Source organism: Myotis daubentonii, chromosome X (genome assembly GCF_963259705.1).
Source record: "Myotis daubentonii chromosome X, mMyoDau2.1, whole genome shotgun sequence".
Taxonomy (NCBI): Eukaryota; Metazoa; Chordata; class Mammalia; order Chiroptera; family Vespertilionidae; genus Myotis; species Myotis daubentonii.
Genome location: NC_081861.1, coordinates 11,801,873 through 11,828,142, shown reverse-complemented (window position 1 = coordinate 11,828,142; position 26,270 = coordinate 11,801,873). Strand labels below are relative to the sequence as shown.

The 26,270-nt window shown below is 46.3% G+C and overlaps 1 protein-coding gene across 1 annotated transcript; it reads left to right on the top strand.

Annotated features, from left to right (window-relative positions):
- The first annotated feature begins 58 nt into the window (after positions 1-58).
- On the top strand, positions 59-19,911 carry NSDHL (NAD(P) dependent steroid dehydrogenase-like). The gene is made up of 7 exons (XM_059679833.1): positions 59-195; positions 5,249-5,407; positions 8,596-8,742; positions 10,514-10,642; positions 13,267-13,409; positions 15,484-15,586; positions 18,554-19,911. Exons 1-7 carry the CDS (start codon positions 124-126, stop codon positions 18,884-18,886), a joined length of 1,086 nt encoding a protein of 361 aa, XP_059535816.1. The 5' UTR covers positions 59-123; the 3' UTR covers positions 18,887-19,911.
- The last annotated feature ends 6,359 nt before the right edge of the window (positions 19,912-26,270 follow it).

Sequence of the window (26,270 nt, the reverse complement as noted above, 5' to 3'; positions counted from 1 at the left end):
CATCATTTATGTTTCTCTCTCTCTTTCCCTCTCCCTTCCTCTCTGAAATCAATAAAAGCATATTTAAAAACAAAACAAAAAAAAGAAGGCTTCATCACAAACAGGACCATATTTGGAGCTGAAATGGAACAAGCAGTTGGCGAACCAAAGAAAGACCAGGTTACAGGGACACGTTTGACAGAAGACATTCCAAAAGTGAGTACTGGCACAAAAAAGGTTAGCCCAAACCAGATAAAGGCAAAGTCAAGCACATACATACCAGTTAGCCATTGATAATTAGCTGTGGGTTAAACATTACATTTGGTACATTTATTAAATCAATTAATGTTGAATATTGTTTTTCTAGATAAGATAGATATCTTTATTTAAGGTACCAGCTACTGCTGTGCACCAGTGTCAGAACATAGTGGTTTAAAACAACACCCATTTCTTTGTTCACGATTCTATGGTTTGGGCTGGGCCTAGCGGGGAGTCCATGGCTGGTCTCCCCTGGGCTCACTCCCAAAGCTGCAGTCATGGGAACTTCCTAAGGTGTATGTTCCAGGTGGCCTCACATGCCTGGCAGGAACTGCTGGCTGTCAGCTGGGTGCCTCAGTTTGCCTTCATGTGGGCCCAGCAGGCTAGACTAGGCTTCTGGGTAGAATGGCAGAGGCCTTCCTCAGGGGCAACAGGGGCAATAGCAAGGCCTCTCAGAGATTTTTCCATTCACTTTTAATGAATGCTGATGCTTCAGAAAGGTAATCATGCCAAACTAAAATGTGTTTATATCAAATGTTAATAAAGGAGAATTCCCCTGAGCCACTGCATCCCCCTGGTTGGGGGGTCGAGCTCAGAGTGAAGCCTCCTCTGCGCCCCTGGAGTTGAAGGTTCATCTGAGATTCTGTGTTCAGACGAACTAGAAGAGTCACGTGCCAGCTGGACTTCCTCATTTGAATAAATTAGGATTTTACTGATACTCAGCAACCAAAAAAAAAAAAAAAAAAGCCTAGATTCCAATGGTTCTATCAAAGGTTGTTCCAATACATTGAAACTACTAAGATCAAAAGAACACTTTCATCTGAACTTATTTATACGTTCTGTGTGAGACATCTCTGAAAAACAGGAAAACAAAAGGTTGGAAGGAACCCATTGGCCTAGACCAGGGGTGGGCAAACTTTTTGACTCGGGGGCCACAATGGGTTCTTAAACTGGACCGGAGGGCCGGAACAAAAGCATGGATGGAGTGTTTGTGTGAACTCATATAAATTCAAAGTAAACATCATTACATAAAAGGGTACGGTCTTTTTTTTTTTTAGTTTTATTCATTTCAAACCGGCCCGTGGGCCCTAGTTTGCCCACAGCTGGCCTAGACATTCTCTTATCTCAAGATCATACTGCAATTAAAATAGCTTGTTTAGATGAATTCCTTTCCTATTAACACTCTAGAGCAAGAGTTTTGTTTTTGAAATACAAATTGGAAATCCTTAAATCACTTGTGATCCCGAACTAGATAACTTTAGGTTAGGAATATCTTTTGAAATGTGAAAGAAATTTATACTTAAGTAGTTGGAAGCAGTAGATAGATATAGATATATAGATGGACAGATAAAGATTGGGCACTTTTATATATATTTTTTCAATTACAATTGACATACAATATTCTGTTGGTTGTGGGTCTACAGCATGGTTATTGGACATTTATATGACTTGTGGGGGGATCACCCCAATAAGTGCCCATCTGGCACCATGCGCAAGTATTGAAATGTTGTTGACTGTATTCCCTATGCTGTAGCCAGTATCTACACTAATAAAAGAGAAAAATGGTAATTGGCGTATGGCGCTACCCTTTTCATTGGCTAATCAGGGCTATATGCAAATTAACTGCCAACTAAGATTGGCAGTTAACTGCCAACAAGATGGTGGTTAATTTGCATATGTAGGCACAATGCAGGGAGGCGAAAGGGAAAGCAGGAAGAAGCCCCCTGCCACTGACAGTGATCAGAAACCCAGGGGGGAGCTAAGAGGAGGCTGCCCCCCAGCCATGATTGGAGAATCAGGCGCTTTTGCCGCCCTGGCCAGTGATAGCAGGAAGTAGGGGTGGAGCCAGCGATGGGAGCTGGGCACGGTCGAAGCTGGCAGTCCCGGAAGCTAGGGGTCCCTTGCCTGGGCCTAAAGCGAAGCCCACGATCGCGGGGCCGCTGCAGCTGCGGGTCCCCGCTGCCCGGGCCGGACGCCTCATCCTGAGGCATCCTGCAGGGGCAGGGGGGGAGCCTGCAACTGCGGGGAGCTGGGGGTCCCCTGCCCAGGCCTGACACCTCTGCCGGAGGCCTCAGGCCTGGTCAAGGGGCCGATCCGGTGATTGGTGATCGGAGGGTGATGAGGGTCAACTCCTCTGGCCGAGGCATCAGGCCTGGGCGGGGGGCGGAGCCGGGGATTGGAGGGATATGATGGTCCCCTTGCCTAGGCCTGAAGCCTGGGTCAGAGGCGTCAGGCTTGGGCGGGGGGTGGAGCAAGCGATCAGAGGGAGATGGGGGTCCTCTGCCCAGGCATGATTCCTGGGCCAGAGGCCTCAGGCCTGGGCGGGGGTCAGAGCCAGTGATCGGGGGGAGATGGGGGTCCCCTGTCCAAGCCTGACACCTCTGGCGGAGGCGTCAGGCCTGGGCAAGGGGCCGATCCTGCGATTGGGGGGTGATGGGGGTCAACGCCTGAGGGCTCCCAGTATGTGAGAGGGGGCAGGCTGGGCTGAGGGACACTCCCCCCACACACACCCAGTGCACAAATTTCGTGCACCGGGCCCCTAGTTATCTATAATAGCTGATATATGGAAGCAAACTAAGTGTCCATCCATAGACAAATGAGTAAAGAAAATATGGTGTATATATATATATATATAAAATGGGTCCCTTCTTGGTTTGCCTTATTACATTTAACCTTTCTTTTTGTAAATTTAAAAGATATGTACCTGGATTTGCTTACTTTTTTAAGAATGTTTGAGAATATATATCACAGTGAATCAGAAAAAAATACTCTCTAAGATGTTGATTTTATAACTCCCCTCAGTAACCCATTCTTGAGTTTCGTTACCTGTTTCCAGTCTGGAGTTTTATTCTTCCTTCTAATACATGTTCCTTGTCCATTGTGCCCACTTCCCCTGCATTGTTTCTCATGGCCATGAAGAGGGGTTATTTCACCTGATCTCTAACTTTGTGGCATTATAGTGTGATGAAAGACATCAGCCCCGCTTTAGACCCAGGCAGACTTTGCAGAAACCTAGAGAAATCAATTAGAGAAGCGGGGAGGGTCAGAGTTATTTGAAAAAAAAAAAAAGAAAGAAACTGAACTTGGGAGGAGGGGACGAGAGAGGATTGCCAAAAACAGGACTGAATGGGATTAGTGTTTAATTTGCCTACGCCCTGGGAATATCTTAGAAATTGCAGTCAAGGTACAAGTTATTGAGCATGATATGATTACATGTATGTGGGAGTAATCAAAACAGTGTAGGCAAGACTGAGTTGAAAAGATCATTTGGTGGGAGTGGCATAGTGAGACCTGGACAAATGATGCCAAAGCTCCAGAACCATCTGCAGATGCCCAGTGGACCCCAATAAAAATGTCATTCCTAATGGGACACCAGGGTGGCAGGGGTGGGTCTATAGAAGGGACCCTGGCACCCCTGGAGTTTCCTGCATCTCAGTTGTATAGGTATGTAAGGAATAAGTAGGTGAGTTTGCTTGTTTGTACTTAATCAGGAACAGAATTTCTTTAAGATTTTTACTTTCTAGACCCCACTTTGATTTATTATACATTAGCTTAGGGAAAATGGGGGTTTGTCATCTTAAGGAAGCCCAGATTTGGTTTTAGAAAGACCTGAGAGAGAGGAAGGATATCACAGGTCCTCCTTTGGGGACGCTTGTAGCCAGCATAATAAACATGCAGCAGCCACAATTTTGCATTGACTCCATGGAGTGAGAATATTTAAGTGCTTGCACGTCGTACTCTGTCCTTCCATTATTTACCAGAGTTGGAATTTAGCTAAGAAAGTGTCCATGTTGCAGGAGCTGAGATGTAAAGATTAAATAGAGCTCTTTTGCCCGACCGTGGTGGCTCCCTGGTTGAGCATCAACCTATGAACCAAGAGGTCACAGTTCAATTCCCAGGCGGGGCACATGCCTGGGTTGTGGGCTTGATCCCCAGTGCAGGGCATGCAGGAGGCAGCCGATCAATGATTCTCTCTCATCATTTATGTTTCTATCTCTCTCCCTTTCCCTTCCTCTCTGAAATCAATAAATATATTTTTTAAAAAATACTAGAGCTATCCCGGATTCATTGACCTCAGAGCTCAGAGAAAGGAAAGCAAAGCCCTAGGCCTGGCTAACAGATCACCCATCTTCACAGAACCCCCACCAGCAAATGCCATTGGATTGTAACAGTCTTGGACATACTAAGGCGAGAAGTGGTTAGACAGTGAGCCCAGTGCCACCCAGCTCAGCCCGATAGGATCAGGGAGAAAAAGGGCCTGATTTTCTTTTACAAGTATGAAGCCTGGGCTCTCCTCTTTCTCATGTTTTAAGTGCACTCTTATGTTGAGTGGGAGCATGTTTTGTTTTTGTTGTTTGTTTGTTTTGCCTTATAAGTGCCCAGAAATCAGCTACCAGAAGCAAAAGATGTCACTTTTGGGGGTTTTTTCATATTGTCCAGTGTTTTATGTGTGTGTGTTTTTTAACATTTTTTTATTGATTTCAGAGAGGAAGGGGGAAGGAGAAAAGGATAGAAACATCAAGGATGAGAGAGAATCATGGATAGGCTGCCACCTGCAGGACCCCCACTGGAGATTGAGCCCGCAACCTAGGCATGTGCCCTGACCAGGAATCGAACTGCGACTACCTGGTTCATGAGTCAATGCTCAACCACTGAGGCATACCACCTGGGCCATATTGTTCAGTTTTGATCATAAGGCGTTTACGTTCTTTCAGAGCTGCCTCCTTTGCCTTTCACTGAACACACAGCAGATATTGGGTCATCAGTGCAGCCAAAGTCTTTCTCAGTCTCACTTGCTCTCGCTCTTCCCTCCTCACTGATCCCAGGAGAGGAGGTTGCCACCGGGGATAGAATACCAGAATTCTATAAAGCTTCTAACTTGGTTCAAGAAGGGTTTCAAACAAAGAGATGGACCTGCTATCTCAGTGGCTCATGACATGTGAGTTCAGGCTCTTTGTAGGTTCCAGTTCTCACCGCATCTGTGCCCCCTGCCATCCCTCTCTCTCCACAGGCCAAGAAGTGCACGGTGATTGGAGGCTCTGGGTTCCTGGGGCAGCACATGGTGGAGCAGTTGCTGGCAAGAGGCTACACCGTCAATGTGTTCGATATGCGGCAGGGTTTCGACAACCCACAGGTGCAGTTCTTTCTGGGGGACCTCTGCAGCCAACAGGTAATGGGCCAACCAGCCTTACCTATTTCCCGTCGGCCCCAAATGGAAAGCGGTAGACTTCCCCTGCTCAGAAGCCAGGCAAATTGTTGTTCCAAAAAATTTTTATTTTGAAAAATATTAAAGTTAGAGGAAAGAATTTGACACACACCCACATTCTTACTCCTCAGAATAAATAACTGTCTTTTCTGTCCCTACTACTTCACTCTGCCGTGGTAGTGCAAAAGCAGCCTGGGCAATACATACATGAATGGGCATGGCCATGTGCCAATTAAACTTTATTTACAAACAAAGTTGACCATGGACTGTAGTGTAGCTGGTAAGCTGCTACTCCAGAGTGTGTACCCAAAAGTACAATTCTGGGGGTTTTTAATTTTTCTATTTTTAAAAAATGTTTTTATTGATTTCAGAGAGGATGGGAGAGGGAGCGAGAGAGAAACATCAATGATGAGAGAGAATCATTGATCAGCTGCCTCCTGCATGTCCCACACTAGGGATTGAGCCTGCAACCAGGGCATGTGCCCTGACCATAATTGAACCATGACCTTTTGGTTCATAGGTTGATGCTCAACCACTGAGCCATACCAGCGGGCTGCCAGGGATTGTTTAAATTTTTATTCAGATATAACTCACATTCCATAAATTTTCTATTTTTTAAGTATTCAATTCAGTGGTTGTTAGTATATTTATAAAGTTGGGCGGCCATCACTACTAATTCCAGAACATTTTCATCGCCCCAGAAGAAAAACCCCAAGCACATTAGCTTCCCATTTCCTCTCCTATTCACCCAGCCACTCATCTCCCGTCTCTGTGTATGTGCCTATTCTGCACATTTCATACACGTGTAATTATACAGTGTTTGTCCTTTTATGACTAGCTTCTTTCACTGAACATAATGTTTTCAAGCTTTACCCATGTCAACAAAGTATTAATATTTTGGTTTTTGTTAGATTTTTGCCAAACTGCTTGACAAAGCTGCTACATCAATTTTTCGTCCCCACCAGCAGTGTGGGAGTACTCCCATTGCTGCATATCCTTGCCAACACTTGGTACAGTTAGTCTTTTTGGTATCACTGTTAGGCAATGCTTAATCACATGTCCTCCCTGTTTGGGAGTGAGAATGAGATCATCACTGAATGCTGAAATCAGTTGGTAGAAGGTTGCTGGGGAGGAAGCTATTCACACAGTCTCAAATGATCACCCCACTGAATCACTTTTAAAAATTGTTTTTAATCTTCACATGAGGATATTTTTTCAGTTGCTTTTCAGAGAGGGTGGAAAGGAAGGGGAAAGGGGATAGAGAAAGAGAAACATAATTGCCTCCCACATATGCCCCGACTGGGGCCGGGGATGAAACCTGCAACCCCGGTATGTGCTCTCGACTGGGATTGAACCCTTGACCCTTCGGTGTGCAGGCCAACACTCTAACCCAGGGGTCCTCAAACTTTTTAAACAGGGGGCCAGTTCACTGTCCCTCAGACCATTGGAGGGCCGGACTATAGTTTAAAAAAAAAAACTATGAACAAATTCCTATGCACACTGCACATATCTTATTTTGAAGTAAAAAAACAAAACGGGAATAAATACAATATTTGTATTTGCATGTGGCCCGCGGGCCGTAGTTTGAGGACCCCCTGCTCTAACCACTGAGGAACGCCAGCCAGCGCCCACAGATTACTTGTTAATTACACAAAGAAAGAGGTACCTTTTTGATGGCCAGAATCTGACAGCCATCACCTTAACCAAGTGATCAAAGCCAACATGCCAAAAGTATTAGGCCTGAATCTAATCATGAGGAAACAGACTAATCCAAATTGAGGGACACTCTGAAATAACTGGCTTGAAAAGTGACAGTGTTCCAAAAGACAAAAAAATAATAAGATAGGGAGATTGTTCCATATTCAAAGACCTAGAAGAGGTACGAGGACTAAATACAATGTGTGATCAATCTATGATTGGATCCTAGATCCAAATATGAAAATGGCTATAAAGGACATTATTGGGACCATTGGGGAAATTTAGATATAGACTAATTATTGGACAAGAGTGTCCTATCTGTTACATTTCTGCATGTGATCATTGCTTTCTGGTTATTTAGGAAGATGGCTTTGTTCTTAGGAGATGCTCGGTGAAGAGTTTAGAGGCAAAATAATCTGATGTCTGCAGCTTACTCTCTAATGGTTTCAGAAAAAAATCATGTCTATATGTATCTACATAGAGGGCATTGCGACACAATATTAATAATCAGTGAATCTAGGCACATAAATCATGGGCGTCTTTGTCTTGGTAATGTTAGCATCTATTGATGGTCATTCTTAGATCTTATTACTTATGTAAGGCTTTGCCAAATGGTGACATGCTATCATGCTTACTTTGTTTCTTACCTCAGATCTTTGTAACTTATGCAGATTAAATGTGTGACTCCTTCCCTTTATTTACCAGTTTGCAGAAGGAATTCGTATTTTACTGGTGATTAAATTGTCCCTTCTTTGGCCAGTGGGAGCCTTTATAAATTGGCTCTTAGTCCTTTTAGCTTTAGCAGGACCCCAGGAGTCTTGGCGAGCTTTCTCGCTTTCCAGTATGGCAAGGTGTTGCTGGCTTATCTCATCTATTTCCTGCCCCAGATCTGCAATCAGGCATTGCTCTGGGGAGCTCTGGTTCCTCTCAGCAGTAAATTAAACATACCTGTTTTCAACCCCTTTAACACTATACTTTCCATCCGGAAGACAAAACAGGCTGGGTGCTTAACGTGTTAAGGTTGTTGTTTTATGTCTAGTTTCACAGAAAAGAGTACTCCTGTATATTGGCCATTTACACTGTCATGTTGTGGGACTTTTTCATATGATTTATAATTTGTGTCTATAAGCTCATCTTCCCCAGAAGTTTTACCCTCAGGTGTCCTGAATCATGCCCTTACCCCATGGTAAAGATGTTGCCTCTGGCCGAGTCCCTCCGGCTTCTTTAGGGACCAGTTAATGGGGAGGGGGCGATTAAAGGGACAGCATTGTTTCTTTCGCATGTACTGCTGCACTGTTTGAATCTTTTACAATGAGAATGCATTTCTTTGTTAATTGTAGAATTCTAAAAGGGCAAGACACCTATGCGCCACAGATTGGAGAGTGGGAATGTGAGGAGGCTGTTTACTTGTGTAAGGCGGGAGTGATTTGTTTTGTCTTTGTTTGCTTTTCCAGGACTTGTACCCAGCTCTGAAAGGTGTAAGCACAGTTTTCCACTGCGCATCACCCCCACCATCCAGTAACAACAAGGAACTCTTTTATAGAGTGAATTACATTGGCACCAGGAACGTCATTGAAACTTGCAAAAAGGCTGGGGTTCAGGTAAGGGGAAGGCTGGAGTGAGTGCTGTCACACATTTCTGTGCATGGGTCTGTCCCTGGCTCTCTCTTCCACTCCGTTGGCCTCTGTCTGTGCTCAGGCCACTGTGCTCTGCCTTAATTCAGTGAGTCTAAGGATGAATCTCAGTGTGTGGTAGGACAAGTCACCCCCAACCACGTTCTTCAGAATTTGCTTGGTTAACCTTAGCCCTTTCCTCGTCCATATACTTTTTTTTAATATTTTTAAAATTGATTTTAGAGAGGAAGGGAGAAAGAGAGAAAAAAACATTGGTGTGAGAGAGAAACTTCCATCAGTTACCTCCCATACATGCCCCAACTGAGGACCAAACCCACAAACTGGGTATGTGCCCTGATAGGGAATCAAATCCGCCCCCTTTCGGTATACGGGACGATGCTCCAACCAACTGAGCCATACTGGCCAGGGTTAATCCATATACTTTTTAGGATCAGCTTGTTGAGTTGAGAAAGCCTACTGGAATTGTTATTGTAATTGCATCAAATTTAAAGGTCATTTGGGAGAGAATTGACATGCTTTCAATATTGAGTCTTCCTATCCATAAATACATGTGATCTCCCTTTATCTCTCTCTTTAATGCCTTTCAGTAGAGTTTTATACTTCATAGTGGTTTTTTACATCTTTTGTCAAATTTATCCCTATGTGACTCATTATGGTTATTGAAATATCTTTTACATCACATTTTCAATTGCTAGTGTATAGGAACACAGTTGATTTTTGTGTATTGATTTTGTACTCAGTAATTTTGCTGAACCCTTAACTTCAATATTCTCTGTCTATTCATCGTGTTTTCTGTGTCCACATTTCCCATATCTGTGAATGGTGATAGTTTTGTTTCTTCTTTTCAAATTATTATACTTTGTTGTTTGTCTTATCCTAGGACTCCAGGACAGTGTTGAACAAAAGTGGTTAAGATATTATTCAAGCCTGGCCATTGTGACACATTGGTTGTGCATCAACCTATGAACCAGGAGGTCACATTCCATTAGCAGTCAGGGCACATGCCTGAGTTGTGGGCTCGATCCTCAATAGGGGGCATGCTGGAGTCAGCAGTTCAATGATTCTCTCTCAAAATTGATGTTTCTATCTCTCCCTCTCTCTCTCTCTGAAATTAATACACACACACACACACACACACACACATATTTATATATCAAGATACTCTAAAAAAAAAAGATATTATACAAGCTAATGATATTCAGTGTTGGATGAGATTCCTTTAACCAGATGGGCTGGGAGCTGGAGATCCTCATAAGAGAGCATCTTCCTTTTGAATAGTATTTCTCAAGTGGGCATGGGTGTGTGCCTGCATGTGCTGACATGCCAAGGTTTGTGTCAGAATCAGCAGCGGTCTTCTTCAGACAGATCTCCCTCAGAGTTTGTGAGCTATCCTTCCGCCATGGAGAATCACTCCCACAGTGAGATACCATGAATAATGGAAGTCTGTTCTATCCCTCAGTTGTGATAGGAGAGAAAAAATGTGAAATCTGCTATATTAGAATGTAATGTCATAATGTGCCTGGGATCCTCGTAGCTGCAAAAGATGGTGATCTTTGGATTATTTTAAGAAAGCCTGAAAAGTGAAGGCACTACAGTCAATAATTTGTATAGTGCCTTGCGTACAAGGGTCATGAACAGGTACCATTTGATCCTCTTTCATTCACGACCATTGGAGTGTTTAATTAGGGATCATTCCTGACTGTATTTTTTTTTTTCATCTTCCTTTCTCCTCTGCCAGAAACTCATTTTAACCAGCAGTGCTAGTGTCATTTTTGAGGGCGTTGACATCAAGAATGGAACTGAGGACTTCCCTTATGCCATGAAACCCATTGACTACTACACGGAGACGAAGATCTTGCAGGAGAGAGTACGTACCTGAGAGCTGGTTGAGTGAGTGACGGGCAAGTGCCAGGAACATCTGAAGGGCTTAGATTCCTAAGAGAAATATCTGTGAACATGTGAAGTTAGTATTCTGAGGCCTAAGTACCTAACTTGGGAAGTAAAATTTGTGGATGAAATTCAGTTTAAAAAATCATAACAAAATAGCTTAAGGTGGCCAGACACTGTTCTGAGTCTTTTACAGGAATTGCCTCATTTCAACGTCACAAAGACACCCTAAGGTAGGTACTATTATCATCACCAGATTACAGGTGAGGACAGTTGATGCCCAGAGATTCAGAAGGTCCCTGAGGCCATGCAGCTGGTAGGTGGTGGAACCAAGGCAGTTTAGCTCCAGAGCCTGCACTCCAGCTCACACTATGCAGGGTTGGTTACTCAGTTGCTATAGAAATCAGAAAGTAGGCAATTTATGGTGATCCAAAGTATCTGAAACACCTTCCTGGTGGCACTCTTGTTCCCCTCACTTTGTAAAATTAAACAGCAGAAGGATCTTGCTTTATTTTAAGGAAAAGTACTTTTCTACTTGACAACCTGGTTTCTGTGAGTACCCAGATTTAGCAGAAGTCTGAGTTGAGTAACAAGCACCAAGCCTTCAGACTCCCAAGTTCCGGGGACCCTGACAGCAGCTAGTTCCAGGGTTAATGTCCAGGGAGGGCACTGTCGTGAGGACAGCCTCGGCTGAAGGCCACGAATGCTCATCAGCCACAGACAGCTTGCCTTAGCTGGGGTGCTGGGGGTTTACCTCTCCCAGGAGTTTGTAGCACACCACCGCCACTAAACCAGAGTTTATTGTCCAATTGGCATGAGTGCCCCCACACTACCTGAGGGCCTGCTGCCTGTTTGCTATTACTCCAGAGACACAAGGTCCTCCCTTCTCCAGGGAGTAGAGGCCTAGCCTTTTGCAAGCTGGAGTCCTGTCCCTACCCCTTAAGCATAGAGAGCCTCAAAGAACTCCCACCTTCTTGGACTTGACCGAGAGAGCACCAAAGCATCCAATGGGCCCTGTGCACTCACCCAAGGTGCCTGGGACTCCCACCCTTTGTGCTCAGGAGCTGCAGGCCGCAGCTATGGCCCAGACCTTTGGTGTGTCACTTGCACTGACTTTTCGGTGCTTATTGGGAAAAAGCAAAGCCTGAAAACGCCCAGAAGTAACCCCCTAAAGCAGTGATGGTGAACCTTTTGAGCTCAGCGTGTCAGCATTTTGAAAAACCCTAATTTAACTCTGGTGCCATGTCACATGTAGAAATTTTTTTATATTTGCAACCATAGTAAAACAAAGACTTATGTTTTTGATGTTTATTTTATATATTTAAATGCCATTTAACAAAAATCAACCAGAAAAATGAGTTCGCGTGTCACCTCTGACACGCATGTCATAGGTTCGCTATCACTGCCCTAAAGCATCCTGTCAGCCGTTGTTGGCGCACAGTAACTCACTGTCGGTGTTCAGACCTCCCAACATAGAAAATGAATGTGGTGTTGATTTAGGACCCCTTCACCTCTCTTCTTTTTAGTAACAGAGATGAGCCTTGGTAGAGGGCATTGGAAGGCTTATTTAGTCATTTCCCCCATTGCCATGGGGACCAGGGGCCTGGCGGGAAGAGGAGAGACAGCTCTGAGAATCTGATGCGAGGCCAATTCTTCAGTGTTGGGCAGCTACAATGGTTCTAAACTCAATCAATAAGTCACTTCAACTCTCTGGCACCCACATATACAAAAATTTTGCCACTGCAGAGTAGAGATCCTAGGTGAGGTGGTAACGATACTTACCAAGCGTACTTACAGAAACAATTGGCAGGGCATCCCATTTCATTAGCACGCAGCCCTGTCAGGGTAGGCACTGGCACGTTCCCTATTTTTACCAATAACATAACAAATCCTTCAGGAAGTTGTGTAACTTTTGAGGCGAAACCTGTTTCTCTGTACTTATTCCCTTAAGTTCTAGTTTGTCTGTTAAGCCACACAGAATGTAGCTTTCCTCTCCTGCTGACAGTGGATGACAGGAATAGTGGCTGTCTCCTCTTGAGTGCTTACTAGGTACTAGACACTGCTCTGAGTACTTGACCTGTACTGGCTGCCCTGTTTCTCCCATACCCTTCACCCTCTCAGGCCCTTCTTCGTGACCCACGTGGATTCATCAGAGCCCCTTACTGGGAGGTGGTGCTCAGCACTAGCCAGGGCAGCCCACGACTGGCAGAAACGTGCTGTCAGCACATAGAGCTTAAAGCCAGAGACCCTTAGGTGGCAGCAGCCTCGTGAGAGGCTCAGGGTTGACTGGCTCACCGGAACCCCTGGATCTTTCCCACAAAAGGCTGCCAAGGCTCATCTTCCTCTGGCTTCATTTGTGCATTTTAGTCTTGAACCCAAACCCAGGCCTTTCTGTTTGATCTCACTGGTTTTGACCCAGCTGTCTCTTGCATTTTCCAGTTTGGATGGTGGGGGTGGAGGGGTAGAGAAGTAGCCAGAATTATACCACTCATTGATGCAGATCTTCAGCCCCGGGCAGTGGGCAGTACACAGTACCCTTGTCCCCTGTGGGAGGTGCTGCTTAGCCGGTACGGCACGTCCACTGCTCCTTCTGCTCTCCTTCAGGAAGTCCTGGGTGCCAATGATCCTGAGAGGAATTTCTTAACCACAGCCATCCGCCCCCATGGCATTTTCGGCCCGAGGGACCCCCAGCTGGTCCCCATCCTCATTGAGGCAGCCAGAAAAGGCAAGATGAAGTTCATGATTGGGTAAGTCAGCCAATGTTGCTTTTCTGCAAGATCTCCTGAACCCATGTAACAAAGATCAGTTACATTCAGCTCTCTTCTTTTTTTTTTGTTTGTTTTTTTTTTTGTTATTCCTCACCCAAGGATATTTTTCCATTGATTTTTAGAGAGAGTGAAAGAGAGAGGGAGAGACACAGAGAGAGAAACATCAATGTGAGAGAGACACATCGATTGGTTGCCTCCCACACATGCCCAGACCAGGGCTGGGGGTTGAGCCTGCAACTGAGGTACATTCCCTTGACCAGGATCAAACCCAGGACCCTTAAGTCCATAGGCCGGATGCTCTATCCACTGAGCCAGACTGGCTAGGGCCAGTTCTCTTCTTATGTGGCCTTCTCTACTGCCCTCTACGTTCATTTGCTGAGACTCCCATAGCAAATGACGCAGACCGGGGGCGGGGGGCGAGGGGCGTGCGGAGGGGGCGGGCGGGTGGCTTACAGCAACAGAAAGGAATCCTCTCCCAGTTCTGGAGACCAGAAGTCTGAAATCCAGCCATGGGCAGGATTGGTTCCTTCAGAAGATTCTGAGGGACAGTCTCATCCAGGCCTCTCCCAGCTGGTGGTGGTGGCTGGCAGTCCTTGGAATTTCTTGGCTTAGATAGATGCATCACTGCAGTCTCTGACTCCGTCTTTGCATGATCTTCTTTTTCTGTGTGTCTTTGTCCAAATTTCCCTTGGGTTGTAAGACCAGCAGCCATGCCCTAACTGGTTTGGCTCTGTGGATAGAGCGTTGGCCTGCGGACTGAAGGGTCCCAGGTTCGATTCCGGTCAAGGGCATGTACCTTGGTTGCAGGCACACACCCAGTAGGGGGTGTGCAGGAGACAGCTGATGAATATTTCTCTCTCGTGGATGTTTCTAACTTTCTATCCCTCTCCCTTCCTCTCTGTAAAAGATCAATAAAATATATATTTTTTTAAAAAGAACAGCAGCCATTGGATTTAGAGCCCATTCTACTCCAGTATGACCTCACCTAACCTTGATTACATCTGCAAAAACCCTATTTCCGAATAAGGACGCATCCACAAGTTCCAAGTGGACATGAATTTGGGGAGGACACTATTCAACCTGATGCACTCTCTCTGACAGGCTGGGAAAATATTGGTGTCCCTGTTTGGAAATTGAGGGAACAGGCTCAGAGGGGAAAGCCTGACCCACGGTCAGGGGCCAGGCAGGCCCTCAGCTCTTGTTGCATCCATGAAGATAGGAGGAGGCTTTAACATTCCTTTCTGAGCAAGGTGCAGGTGGCGGGGCCTAGCAGGTGGTGGCAGTGTGGCTGGCTGTCTTCCCCAATACATTTACTTTTCCTTCCTTCCTTCCTTTTTCCCCTTTTCTTCCTGTCTTTTTCTTGCTACCTTGCCTCGCTGCCTTTCACTTGGCTGCCCTGTCCTATTGCTTTGAGGGATTACACAGAGATGGTAGAAACACATGAGACCAGAGCAAGGCATTAACCCAGAGTGTCCCAGAAGGAGTGAAGGGCTGCTGCCCAAAGTGGAGCTGAGAGCAGACAACACCGATTTTGGCCACGCTGGGATGGGGCAGGCAGGGCACCAGGCTTTCTGATACATTAGTTGGCCCTTAAGTATCCCTGAGGGCCCCAGGAGCCCTGGCCCCTTGCACATCTTTAACTGTTACAGATGTCAAGGTGTCAGGGGCTGGCATTGCCAAGGCAGGTAGCAGTCTTTTAAAATGCTGAGACTAGCCGGTTTGGCTCAGTGGAAGAGCGTTGGCTCGTGGACTGATAGGTCCCGAATTTGATTCTGGTCAAGGGCATGTACCTTGATTGCAGGCTCGATCCCCGGCCCTGGTCAGGAGGCAACCAATCGATGTGTCTCTCATACATCCATATTTCTCTCTCTGTGTCTCTCCCCCTCCCTTCCACTCTTTAAAAATCAATGGGAAAATATCCTGGGGTGAGGATTAATTAAAATAAAATAAAATAAAGTGCTGGGACTTGGAAGCAACCCCAGGTCCCTGTGCAGTGTCTCAGTGTGCAGCTGAGTGCTCCCAGCCCAGTGTAACCACATCTGTATGCCCACAGAAACGGGGAGAACTTGGTGGACTTCACCTTCGTGGAGAATGTGGTTCACGGACACATTCTGGCTGCAGAGCACCTCTCCCAAGACACGGCCTTGGGTGGGAAGGTAAGGCACCTGCTTCTCTCAACTCGGAAATGGCTGGCCCACCACATGCTCCCCCTGCACGTTTTCCCATCTTCATATTTCTTCTCTGAGTGATTGGATGCACTGGCACGTTCCCTCCGTGATTCTGTATCCTGGTAGACCTGCTTTAGGATCCCGTGGTCTTGAGATTAAGCCCCTATGGTCAGGAGTATGGCGTCATGGCAGTACCATATCGCACAGGGCAGCCCAAGTCCAGAGGTGTGGACTGTGGTTGAGAGATTCAGGACCTGGTTCTCTAATTTTAGGGCCTGGTTCTCCATGAACATAACCTGACTACCTACCATGGACGTGGCTACTCCAGGCAGGGTCCCGTGAACATTGGCCAGAGTGTGTGCTATTCACCCTTCCTCCCACTCATTCCAAGTATCTCCATTTTCCTCTCATCATCCAGCCATGCTCATGCCTCTCACCCGACCTGAGGTGCAGATGTATCTGAATCTCCTGGTGTCTGGCATCCAGTGGGCAGGCTGGGCATGTGGGGGAGGTGAACTCACCCAGAGATGGGAGAGCACATTTGACCCCTCATCCTTTCCTCTCATTCCTGCCTTGGTATCCCTCCTATTTGGGCCTCATTTGTTTCTCTTGGACTTGTTCCATTTTCTCACTCTTATATCTCTTAGGGTGGCTTTTGGTTTAGACCAAGCAAGTCAAACTCAAAAGCTAACACGGGCCAAATAAACAAGATTTAAGTTTATGTGGGCTGCAAAAAAACAAAAGCTTTAATTTTCATAGAAACGTTGGTTTATTTCTGTAGAGACATGCTGAATACAAAGGGCTAAAATAAATGAGCAATCATTCACATAAAATAATAGAATACTTTAATAAAAAGTAATATTTTTCTTGAGCATTGACTTACCAGACACTGAATAACTGCACACGTTAATAAGCATAACACAAATAAACCTATTTTTCTTGTTCTCCTAAAGCGAAATACTTCCTGTTGCACACACCAAACAAGTCAGTACAAGACTAACTTGGCAACCTGCTGCTAAAATATTCACTGCTAGTATTAGTGGAGAGAAATGGTGCGCCTGCGTGTAAGGCACCTAAGGGAAATGAATGTAACACGATTATAGTAATCAGTCATTAGTGAACATTGTAGTTCGTTATTAATAACTAGGGGCCCGGTGCACGAAATTCGTGCACTGGGTGTGTGTGGGTGGGGGGAGTGTCCCTCAGCCCAGCCTGCCCCCTCTCACATACTGGGAGCCCTCAGGCGTTGACCCCCATCACCCTCCAATCGCAGGATCGGCCCCTTGCCCAGGCCGGACGCCTCTGGCCGAGGCGTCCGGCCCGGGCAGTGGGGACCCGCAGCTGCAGCAGCCCCACGATCGTGGGCTTCGCTTTAGGCCCAGGCAAGGGGCCCCTAGCTCCTGGGACTGCCAGCTTCGACCGTGCCCAGCTCCCATCGCTGGTTCCACCCCTACTTCCTGCTATCACTGGCCAGGGCGGAAAAGGCACCTGATTCTCCGATCATGGCTGGGGGGCAGGGCAAAGGCGGCCCCGGGGCCGCCTTTGCCATGCCCCCCTCTTCTTAGCTCCCCCCTGGGTTTCTGATCACTGTCAGTGGCAGGGGGCTTCTTCCTGCTTTCCCTTTCGCCTCCCTGCATTGTGCCTACATATGCAAATTAACCGCCATCTTGTTGGCAGTTAACTGCCAATCTTAGTTGTCAGTTAACTGCCAATCATAGTTGTCAGTTAACTGCCAATCATAGTTGTCAGTTAACTGCCAATCATAGTTGTCAGTTAACTGCCAATCTTAGTTGTCAGTTAACTGCCAATCATAGTTGTCAGTTAACTGCCAATCTTAGTTGTCAGTTAACTGCCAATCATAGTTGTCAGTTAACTGCCAATCATAGTTGTCAGTTAACTGCCAATCATAGTTGTCAGTTAACTGCCAATCATAGTTGTCAGTTAACTGCCAATCTTAGTTGTCAGTTAACTGCCAATCATAGTTGTCAGTTAACTGCCAATCTTAGTTGTCAGTTAACTGCCAATCATAGTTGTCAGTTAACTGCCAATCTTAGTTGTCAGTTAACTGCCAATCATAGTTGTCAGTTAACTGCCAATCATAGTTGTCAGTTAACTGCCAATCTTAGTTGTCAGTTAACTGCCAATCATAGTTGTCAGTTAACTGCCAATCTTAGTTGTCAGTTAACTGCCAATCTTAGTTGGCAGTTAACTGCCAATCTTAGTTGTCAGTTAACTGCCAATCTTAGTTGGCAGTTAACTGCCAATCTTAGTTGGCAGTTAATTTGCATATAGCCCTGATTAGCCAATGAAAAGGGTAGCTCGTACGCCAATTACCATTTTTCTCTTTTATTAGTGTTGATTATGTATAAAGGATATTGTAAAAATTAAGGTGAAATTTTTATTAAAACGTTTCTTACATACCGTTACATTGGCTAGGCTGCAAAAATATTCATTGTGGGCCGCATGTGGCCCGCGGGCCGTGAGTTTGGCATGCTTGGTTTAGACCAAACACAGCACATTTGAGAAACTTAATATGACCCATTTGTTGTGCCTGAAGATAAGAAGATGAGTGTCACCATGCTTAACACAGTTACCAAATGAAATTAACAAACGTGCCTTCCCTAATGCAATCTAAACTTCACTGAAAAACCTGACTTACAGAGGAAATTTTCACTGCCTTCCCTCTGCTCCTAAAGGGGCCCATAGCTGCGAATCCAAAGGTTGTCTGCCAGCGGCTGACACTTGTGGATTAGAGGACCAGGGAAATGCTGCAATCTGCATGCACTTAATATCCACCTCACTTTTGAGCTGCCCTGCAAAGGAGCTGGGGTGAGCAGGCGGGCAAGGAGTGGCCACTGGTCCTAGGCTGAGCCAACAGCTATGGCTGAGCTCTGAGCATGGCCTGCTCACCCCTCCAGCTGCGGAGCAGTCTCTAACTTCTTGTTCTGTCTTCAGGCATTCCACATCACCAATGACGAACCCATCCCCTTCTGGACATTCCTGTCCCGCATCCTGATAGGCCTCAATTACGAAGCCCCCAAGTACCACATTCCCTACTGGGTGGCCTACTACCTGGCCCTCCTGCTATCCCTCCTGGTGATGGTGATCAGTCCTGTCATCCAGCTCCAGCCCACATTCACTCCAATGCGGGTCGCGCTGGCTGGCACATTCCACTACTACAGCTGTGAGAGAGCCAAAAAGGCCTTGGGCTACCAGCCACTGGTCACCATGGATGACGCTGTGGAAAGAACTGTGCAGAGCTTCCACCACCTGCGGAGGGTCAAGTGAGGCCCCGAGACTGGGCCCTCTCACCACATTCCGCCTCCAATACCTCTCCTCGTGGATCAAGAAACTAACCTCCTTCAAGTGACTTTCTTCTGACCTCAGGTACCTCCTGCCAGTTAGATAGGAGCACACCCGGCCTTTCCATGACCACAAGTGAAGCTTTAGTGGAAGCACGGGATCAGACTTGGACTTTTAGCGGGCAGCTTTGTATTCTTCTGTTTTGTGTTCTCTCTCCCATCCCCCCCACTATCCTGGGGTCCTTATCATCCCACCGTCCTTGTACATAATCAAGGAAGCTGTAGCAAAGAACCGATCCCTTTGCTAATTGAGGATGGAGAACTAGATTCATTTCCATGCAAACCAATACAAGAGTAGAAGCCACAGACTGTTCAAGGAGCCACATATTACAGACATCCTAGAGGAGAAACAGAAACACATGGTGAGACTGCAAGTGTACATTTTAAATAGAGTTTAGAGCAAGCAAACACTTCCAAAAAGCTTAAGCAACTGTAACCCTCCCCCTCCATCCCTCACGGTTTCCCTCCTTACATGCTTCCACGTTCTCCAAGGCCCAGTTGCAGTGCCTGTCTGCATTGTTTTGTTTTTTTCTTCATAAAACATTCTGTCATGGTCACATTTCACTTTATCAACAGATTCCTGTTGTCCTTAGTGACACAGCAGTGGCCTGACCCGTGGCATGCTCTTTCAGCTGTTTAGCGAATCTCCTGACATCAGACTGCTTGATAGTGTGGTATGGGAAAGGTCAGACAGAAAAGAGTCTCCTTTATCTGCTTGGAGTTTGGGCAGAAAGGGCACTTCACTCATAGAACCCCTCACGCAGAACCCTTCCGGCCAATTTCCAGAAGGCCTAGCACACATAATGACTCAGCGTTCTCTCTTTCCTGGTGATGTTCTACTTACAGAACCTGGTTTCTTCTAAGACTAATTGACATGTAATCTTCAAAACCTATTTTCTTTTCTCCTTTTGTCCAAAGTTGGGGAGGCTGGAATAAAGACATTGCACGTGCCATTTGGTTTGTGTAATATGAGCATGACACCCACCTGTGGAGAAACTGCTAAGCCGATAGAGTAGGGGGAGTATAAACAGAAATAAGACAGTCTTTGCCCAAAGGCACTTTAAAAATAGAGGAGTTAAGATACATTCACAATCCTGTGTAATACCAGGCAGGAAATGACACACTGGAGACAAGGTGGTGTAAATTCAGAGGAAGGAGACATGGCTTCTAGCCAAGACCATCCAAAACACCTTTGTGAAGGAGGGAACAGTATTGAGTTGGACCTTGAAGGATGGATAAGAGTCAGTAGGTAGAGGCCACTAGGTGGCATTTCAGGCTTAAAGGTCAGGTTCACAGTCATTGGCTTGTCATAGTTTCATTAGTAGTGTGTGGTCTTCCTCAGATTTAGTGAAGTACAGAAGTGACCAGCCTGGATTGGGGCGGGAGGTGTGGAGCAGTGGGAGGTCAGTCAGGCTGGAGAGGTAGGTAGGGCCTCAGATGCGAAGCCAAGGGGACTGAACTGTATTTACCCTGTAGGCAGGGGAAACCATTGCCAGTTTAACCATGGCGGGCTAAAATCAAGAAACTCATTTTAGCCACTCTGCATGGAGCCTGGGAGGTCAGATTAGGAAGTGATGCAGCCCTGGAAATAGAAATGAAGCCTTCATGGAAGCAACTAGAAAGGAATCAGAGCTCCCTACCTGATTTCCTCGGGGAGATGAGAGGGAGTGAGGAGACTGAGGCATGGAATGGGAGGACTCCGCTTTCAGAGCTGCCAGGAGGAGGGTCTCTGCTTGGAAGACTGAGGCTGGCAGGCCTCACCAAGAAGCATTTAGGGCCAAAGTGTCCTCAGCTTTTTTCCTCTCCGCTTCCCTGGGGAAATGCTAGCAGCCGCCTTGACCAAAGATGTCCCTCATCAAACTTGAACTGTACATGTTTCCACATGTTTGTTGGGCGCTGTCCGGGCTTCAGTGGTGAGTGAATAAATAGACACAGCCCACAGCTGACATTCTAGTGGCCTCGTACAAATCAATACATAATTGGAAACTTGAAAGTTCCAAGAAGGAAAGGTGTGGGAGTGACTGAAAGTGAACATGGCCAGGTTGGAAATGGGGCAGAACTGCCATCAAAGGTTTCCCAAGGAAGCATTGTCCTTGCAGATCAGAAAGGTGAGACAGATCATTAAGTGGCTGAGAGAGCCCTCCAGACAGACCCTGAGCCCCAAGTGGGCAAAGGGCTGTCCTCCCCACCTGGGGAGGGCTTTTGCTGCCCTTCCTTGCTCTGCCCTGCAGTCCTGACCCAGACCCAAGTAACCTGCCCCCCAACCTGTGTGTAGAAAGTCTGACTGCCAGGAAACCACAGCCTCCAGCCCCTCCCCCTGAGAGCTTGTTAGAAACTCTGGCGCCCCACCCCATACCTACTGAACGGACACTCTGGGGTGGGCCTGGCACATTGTTCCCAAGCCCTGCCAATAGTCTGAACCACTGAAGTGGCCTCCCACCAGGTCATTGAGTCTAACTAGAACCTTGCCTCAGCCACTGCAAGACTGAACTTGCCCCCTCACAGGCCCAAGTCCCTGGGCCACCCGACCTGTTCCTTTGCTGAAGGACAATAGCCTTGAAGCACACCTCCCTAAAATGACTTCCTGGAGAACCTACCAGGGCCTGTGCCCCTCCTGTGGCACATCCATCTGTAAAATCAGGGCCAAGGGAAAGGAGACAGCTGAAAGAAAGTCCATGCCCAGTTCTGCACATTCATTGGGGAGATCTCTCATTTCAGTCATCTCTCCACCTCATTGACGTCGACCTAGTTCATTTAGCACCTGGCTCTGTCCGCACCTGGGTCAGGTGTACTGGGACAGCCCAGCTGATCTGTCTGTCTCCTCTGATCCAGCCTCTATGCACATCCAGGAGTCCTTCCTAAAACAGACCTAGATCCTCCCTCTCCTCTACTGAAAATGCTTCAGTGGGTCCTGATTTTCTCCTGAACACATTCCATGGCCAGTCCATCATGGCCTGTGCTCAGCCCACCTTTCCAGACTCTTCTATTGGGCTTCACACCTGCTGTGCTCCACCCAAACTGCTCATAACCTGTCATAATCCCTTTGCTCAGGTTGTCCTGGATTCCTGCAATGTCCTCTCCTCCATATGTCCCCAGGTTCAGAATGGCCAGCTCCCTTTCACTCAAAAGCCTACCCGGATCCTCCCAATTGAAAACCGTGCCTGTTCTCTAGGCTTCCAGCCTGGGAATCTCTTTGCCTCATTTAGTGTACTCCCTCTGTGTACTTTCTCCCACCCCCACCAGGCCAGGAGCTCTTATGGCAAAGCCAACCAATGTCCCCACAGCACAGAATGGGCATTTAGGAAACACGTGCAACCACCTGACTGGCCTGGAATCCTAGAGTAACCGCAGCAACGGAAGGAAACAATGCAAGGCCTGGGGAATGGAGCAGCCAGTGGGACTGGTTGGAGCAGAGGTTCTGGGCCCGGCATTCATGTGTGGTTTGGGAGGTCTGTGAACCACATAAATTGGATGCAGCCTTTGGATCACCTGTGAGTGTGTTTCCTTTGGCAGGAAAAGAAAGGCACATAGCTGTCATCTGCTTTTCAAACATGACTGTGGCCCAATCAACATTTGAGCCAGTGGAGTGGGGAGCAGTAGCTGTGGAGAAGCCCACTTTGTAGAGAGGGTCCAAGAGAGAAACTGAGGGACAGAATGGGCCTCCAGGCCTTATCAGCACTGCCATCTGCATGTGTTCCTAGACCAGAAGTGCTTGTGGCCAGCTGTTCCATCTGTAGAGTCCGTGACTCTAGGGAAGGACTGGAACCAAGGCAGAGGATAGCTCAGCAGACAGGACAGGAATGGTTGAGGCCTCTGGCCACAGCACTCCAAGCTCTGGTATGCATTTCTATGCACTGACAAGTAGCTCAAAGCTTCCTCTCTCCTTGGTGTGTAATAGCCCTTGCTGGTGGAAATTTCTCCCTTCTGCTAAACTGAAATACCTCTTGATGTGACTTCCCTTGCCTTCCCTCCCTCTATCCAATCCCAGCAAGCTAGCTTATAAGCTTCTCCTGTGGTCCTGCTAGGCCCACAGCCTCCTCTTCATTGTAAACCTTATCTCCAACAGCAGTTCATCCTCCCAGCTTTCTCTCAAAAGGGTCTCTCTCTCTTTTGGCTTCCTACAAAGCCTGGTCGCCATCAAAGCACTTCCTCAGTTATAAGGTAATCATCAGTTTAGCTGCCCAGTTCTCCTATGTCCACTTGTCAAGGGCCAGGGGCTTTTGATTTATTTCTCTGTCCCTGGATTCATATACAATGCCTGCTCCTGGAAAGGTGCCCAGTAAGTGTAACCAGACTGGAAGGGTATTTAGAGGGGAAAGCTACCAACACCCACATTGACCAGCTGGGGGAGCTCCAGAGAGAAGCCACAGCTAAGGACATTCAGGCAGTTAGCAGATCCGTGGCTAGACCCTGGGCCCCTGACCTCTGAGGCCAGTGCACTGCAGGTTACCCATTTGATCAGGGGTCCTCAAACTACGGCCCGCAGGCCACATGCAAGTACAAATATTGTATTTGTTCCCGTTTTGTTTTTGTACTTCAAAATAAGATATGTGCAGTGTGCATAGGAATTTGTTCATAATTTTTTTTTTTAAACTATAGTCCGGCCCTCCAACGGTCTGAGGGACAGTGAACTGGCCCCCTGTTTAAAAAGTTTGAGGACCCCTGCATTTGATTCAAGCAGCCTAATGCAGCAAAGGTGCCCAGGTGGGGTGGAAGAGACATGGGCTCTGATCTGAGACTCTCTAACATGAAGGGCTTGAAGAGCACAAATAGTTAGGAATGGAGAGAAAGAAAAGAGGCTTTGCCCTAGCTGATTTGGCTCAGTGGATACAGCATCAGCCTGAGGACTGAAGTGTCCCAGGTTTGATTTTGGTCAAGGGCACATACCCAGGTTGTGGGCTCAATCTCCAGTAAGGAGTGTGCAGGAGGCAGCCGATCAATTATTCTCTCTCATCATTGATGTTTCTCTCTTTCCCTTTCCCTTCCTCTCTGAAATCAATGAAAATATATTTACAAAAAAAGAAAAAAGAAAAGAAAAGAAAGCTTTGGGAGATACTACAATCTTCCCTCACTAGCACTGCTTAGTTATTGATCATAGAAAACCCAAAATGATGGTGGAGCCAAATTAGAGCCTTCCTTTTGTCAGATCTGCCTCTCAACCCCAGGAGGTTTGCTCACATTTGCTCCTTCGGCCCAGAGATCTTTCTAGAGTGACATGAATAGGGAATAAAAGGAGAGAAAAGAGGGTGAAGTCCTATCAGCCTTTTTTCTGTACTGCAGCCTGTCTCCCAGCAACTCTTACAAGATGCCTTTTTTTATCAACTTCTGGGAGACACACACACTTGGCTTTGTTCTCCATTGGGGGCGGGGGTGGAGACCATCAATTCAGGAAATATTAACTGAGCACCTGCTGAGTCCAAAAGGATGCAGAAGTGACCAAGATAGAGCCCTTACCCTCTGAGTCCCACAGAGAAAGTAATAATCCAAGTGCTCCATGACTTAAGAGTAAGGGCAGAGGTCTTAACGTGATACATGGTCTTCATCAGATCCTGGTTTGACCAGAGGTACTTTGAGAGACATTTGGAAGAAAATAGTAAAATTTGAGTATGAATTGATATTAGATAATATTAGGAAATTATTAATCATTAGGTAAATTAATGGTATTGGGGTTATGTAGAAAAAAATCCCTATTTTGTAAAGATGCATATTAAACTGGCAAAATGTCAGGAGATATATATAAAATTTCATTTTAAATACTTAAAGTATTTCAGAAAACTAAGGTTGGCAAATTAACAATTGTTAAACCTAAGTAATGAGTATACAAATGCTTATTATATACCATTTCTCCACTTTTCTGTATATTTGAAATTTTTCATAATACACAATTCCAATAAATCAGTTTTCTAACATTAAAAAGAGAGAGAGAGCAGAGTTCTGCAAATGGTGAACTCAGGGTCAACTCCCACTTGCTGTCCACTTGGGTCAATAAAGTTTTATTGGCACCCAGCCACATTCATTTATTTGCATATTGTCTATGGTTGCATTCATGCTACAATGGCAGAGTTGACCGTTATTGCGTGACCCACAAAGCCTAAAATGTTTACTATCTTCCCCTTTACAGAGAAAGTTTCCCAATCTCTGCTTAAGAGTGACTGATAAACCAACAGGCAAATGAAAAGATGCTCAACACCATTAGTCATTAGGAAAATGCAAATCAAAACCACAATGAGATACCACCTCACACCCACTAGAATGCCTACTAACAACAACAACAAAATGAACCAAAAGAAGAAGGAGGGGAAAAAAAAACCCAAGATGAGATCAATTTGGCCAACCTGAGCAGAGAAGGAGTGGCATTCTAGCCTTTGGCTGAGGCAACCACTGTGGGCTATGGCTAGAAATGGTAGAAGATGAAGTTGCAGGGGTCAAGGAGCTTGGACTTGATCACCCCCTAGAGAGTGACATGGTGACATTTGTGTTTGAATGGTGAGAGGAGTGTGCAAGGTGAGGAACTGGAGGCAGGCACCAATGGCAAGCTACTTCTGCAGTCCAGGAGAGAGGGTGAGAGTGTGTCTGTCTCAGGAAACTGGTTATGGGGATACAGAGAAGAAATAGTCTGGAGATGGTTCTGGGCTAGAATAGACAATACTCAATGATTGATTGGATGTGGGGCTAATGGACAGGGAGGGATCAAAGAACTAGAAAGTTTACATTCTGGTCACAGTGAGTCTGAGGAACCTTGGGGTTCTAGAAGGCAAGAGATCAATATTTGAGGGGGCTTGGCATACTGTTGCTACTTGAAGTCATGGGAACACAGGAGGATGAAGGACGGGACCTGGAGGATTAAAAGGTGAACTCAAAACTAAGGCATCAAGGAAAGCTAGGGAGAAGAGTGGTCAGTGGTGTCAGCCAGTTCAGAGAAGCTGAGGAGGCTGAAGGCCAAGAGTAGATGCCCAGACAGTGAATAGAGAAGTGTCCCTAAGGTCTAACAGTCACAAATATGTTCTGAGCACCTCCTGTGTAACTGGCCTCGTGCTAGGGGCAAGGGCACTGTGGTGAACAGTCTAGATAAGAGCCCTTGTGGAGCTAATGACCCAGCAAGCAAAGGGGAGGTAGTCATTAATGGAAGAATCACAATTTATTCACCTGGACTATGTGGTCACAGGGAAGCTATAGAATGAGGCAGCAAGTGCCATCCCAGCTGCTGTACACTGGTGCTCAAGGCAGATTTCCATGAACTCTTTATGAAACTTGTCTCTTTTCTTCATCTTCCCCTACATATTCTTCTTTGATGGTCACTTTCTCAAAGG

What these genes read in the sequence shown, in the direction of transcription:
- NSDHL (XM_059679833.1), top strand. Translation starts at nt 124, where the DNA reads ATGGAACAAGCAGTTGGCGAACCAAAGAAAGACCAGGTTACAGGGACA. An exon ending in GCAAAAAGGCTGGGGTTCAG is followed by an intron (nt 8,743 to 10,513) that starts GTAAGGGGAAGG and finishes CTCCTCTGCCAG; the next exon opens with AAACTCATTTTAACCAGCAG. An exon ending in AAGATGAAGTTCATGATTGG is followed by an intron (nt 13,410 to 15,483) that starts GTAAGTCAGCCA and finishes GTATGCCCACAG; the next exon opens with AAACGGGGAGAACTTGGTGG.